The sequence below is a fragment of the Triticum aestivum genome, chromosome 6D, assembly GCF_018294505.1.
Source record: "Triticum aestivum cultivar Chinese Spring chromosome 6D, IWGSC CS RefSeq v2.1, whole genome shotgun sequence".
Taxonomy (NCBI): Eukaryota; Viridiplantae; Streptophyta; class Magnoliopsida; order Poales; family Poaceae; genus Triticum; species Triticum aestivum.
Window position 1 is genome coordinate 407,346,593 of NC_057811.1, and position 2,089 is coordinate 407,348,681.

The following is a 2,089-nucleotide window of genomic DNA, read 5'->3' on the forward strand; positions in this document are numbered from 1 at the left end:
GGACCGGCATTTTCTATTCAGCGCCTTCAGCGCTTGTTAACGTGCATTTTGTAGCCAACCGGACTCGAACCCACAACCTCAGCGTTCGATGGCATGCGCACTAACCACTCGGCTATCCATCCGGTTGTGAAATAATTGTTTTTATTTTCTTATATTTCTTTATCCAGTTCATGGGTTTTTTTCCTGGAAGTTTTTATTCATTTTTATTTTACCGTTTTCTTGCTTTTTTCCTTTTACTTTTTTCTTAAATGCATGGATTCTTTTAGAATTTATGAGATTTTTCTTCAAAATCGATGAACATTTTTTCCAAACTCCATGAACTTTTATTCAAATTCGTGAACATTTATTCAAAATAGATGAACTTTTATTCAAATTCATGAATATTTTTTCCAAAATCCATGAACTTTCATTCAAATTCGTGAACTTTTGTCAAACTTTATGAAGTTTTTAAGTTTGATGAACTTTTTCTAAAATTTGAAGAATTTTTTTAAAAATTGATGAACATTTTCAAAATCCATGAACTGTCCAGCCTTTTGACTTGCATTCTTAAGAAGGGCTAAGCAAAACATAACATGGGCCGTTCAGGCCTTCTTAACGCTTTGGGACTCTACCTTTCCGAAATAAGCCCACTACACTCTCCACAAATACGTCCCGTAAGCGCAATGCTTCCTCGCACTGTCACACACTCCCTTCGCTCCTAAAATTCCAGTCACGACTCACAAGCTCACTGGACACAAGCGCTGGTGTGGCGAGAGCACGAAGCAGAAGCATGGCTGCCCGCGCGACGGCAACGTTCCTCCCCGTCCTCTCCCTGCTCCTGCTCCGTGCCGGCGCGGACGACAACTCGGCGTTCGTGTACGCCGGCTGCTCGCAGGGGCGCTACGACGCCGGGACGCAGTACGAGTCGGGCGTGGACTCCGTGCTCACATCCCTCGCCAACAGCGCGCCCTACGCCCCCTACGCCAACATCACTTCCCCCTCGGCTTTACCCCCCGTGGCTGGCCTCTACCAGTGCCGCTCCGACCTCCCGGCTTCCGTCTGCACCGGCTGCGTGCGCTCCGCCATCTCCAGGCTCTCCTCCCTCTGCTCCTGGTCCGCCGGCGGCGCCGTGCAGCTGCGCTCGTGCTTCGTGCGCTACGGGAACGACTCGTTCGTCGGGAAGCCCAACACGGCCGTGCTCTTCAAGAAGTGCGGCGGCTCGCCCGGGGACGCCGGCGGCGCCGCCATGAGGGACTCGGCGCTCGGAGGGCTCGCGTCCTCGGTGGCGCCCGCCGGGGGTGGCTACCGCGCCGGCGGAGCGGGGGGCGTGCAGGCCATGTCGCAGTGCGTGGGGGACCTCGACGCCAAGGCCTGCTCCGACTGCGTCTCGGCCGCGGCCGCGCAGCTCAAGGCCGGGTGCGGCTACGCCTCCGCCGGCGAAGTGTACCTCGGCAAGTGCTACGCGCGCTTCTGGTCCAACGGTGGCGGCTTCGTCAGCGGCGCAAGCTCGGGAAATGGATACGGATTTGGGCCGCGCATGAACGGTGAGCGGCTGGCTCTCGCCGTCGGCGGTTTCTTCGCTTCGTTGGCCTACTTTTCAGTTCTACTCGTCTAGTTACGGTTGCTGCATGGGGTTGAGATCAATGTTAGCTATGCTGTGTTATTGCCAACACCAACATGTATGTCGCGTATTGAATTACATACAGTGTAGTTTTGCTCTTGTGTGTAGCAAAACTATCATGTTCGTACGTATAAGTTGTAACTTAGCCGGGTTTCCAAAGTGTTTAACTGTAAATCTGATCTGATGAAGCATTGTTTTACTTGCTATATTTAGTCGTAATTGCAACTTCCAACAAGCACGTACCCGTGCATCCATGTATGCTTCTCTCGTAGCATCTCAATGGTTTATGGTAACCAAAACAACCGCCTGAAAATCATTCAGAATTTCTTATAATTCCACAGTCCAAAGTACAGTCAACAATAATTTTGTGCGCACATAGAAGGAATGCAAGGACTTCGTGAAGCGACTCATCATGCTTGCGCTCTCAAAGGCAGGCATGCATATGCATGCCACAGGCACACCAGGACAGAGTGCGGATAAAAAAGAGCT

General features: G+C 51.4%; 1 protein-coding gene across 1 annotated transcript; it reads left to right on the forward strand.

Moving 5' to 3' along the window:
- Nucleotides 1-678: 678 nt before the first annotated feature.
- Nucleotides 679-1,869, forward strand: LOC123141773 (plasmodesmata-located protein 6). Its single transcript, XM_044560852.1, has one exon. The coding sequence runs from the start codon at nucleotides 770-772 to the stop codon at nucleotides 1,592-1,594; it is 825 nt and encodes a 274-aa protein (XP_044416787.1). The 5' UTR covers nucleotides 679-769; the 3' UTR covers nucleotides 1,595-1,869.
- Nucleotides 1,870-2,089: the final 220 nt, after the last annotated feature.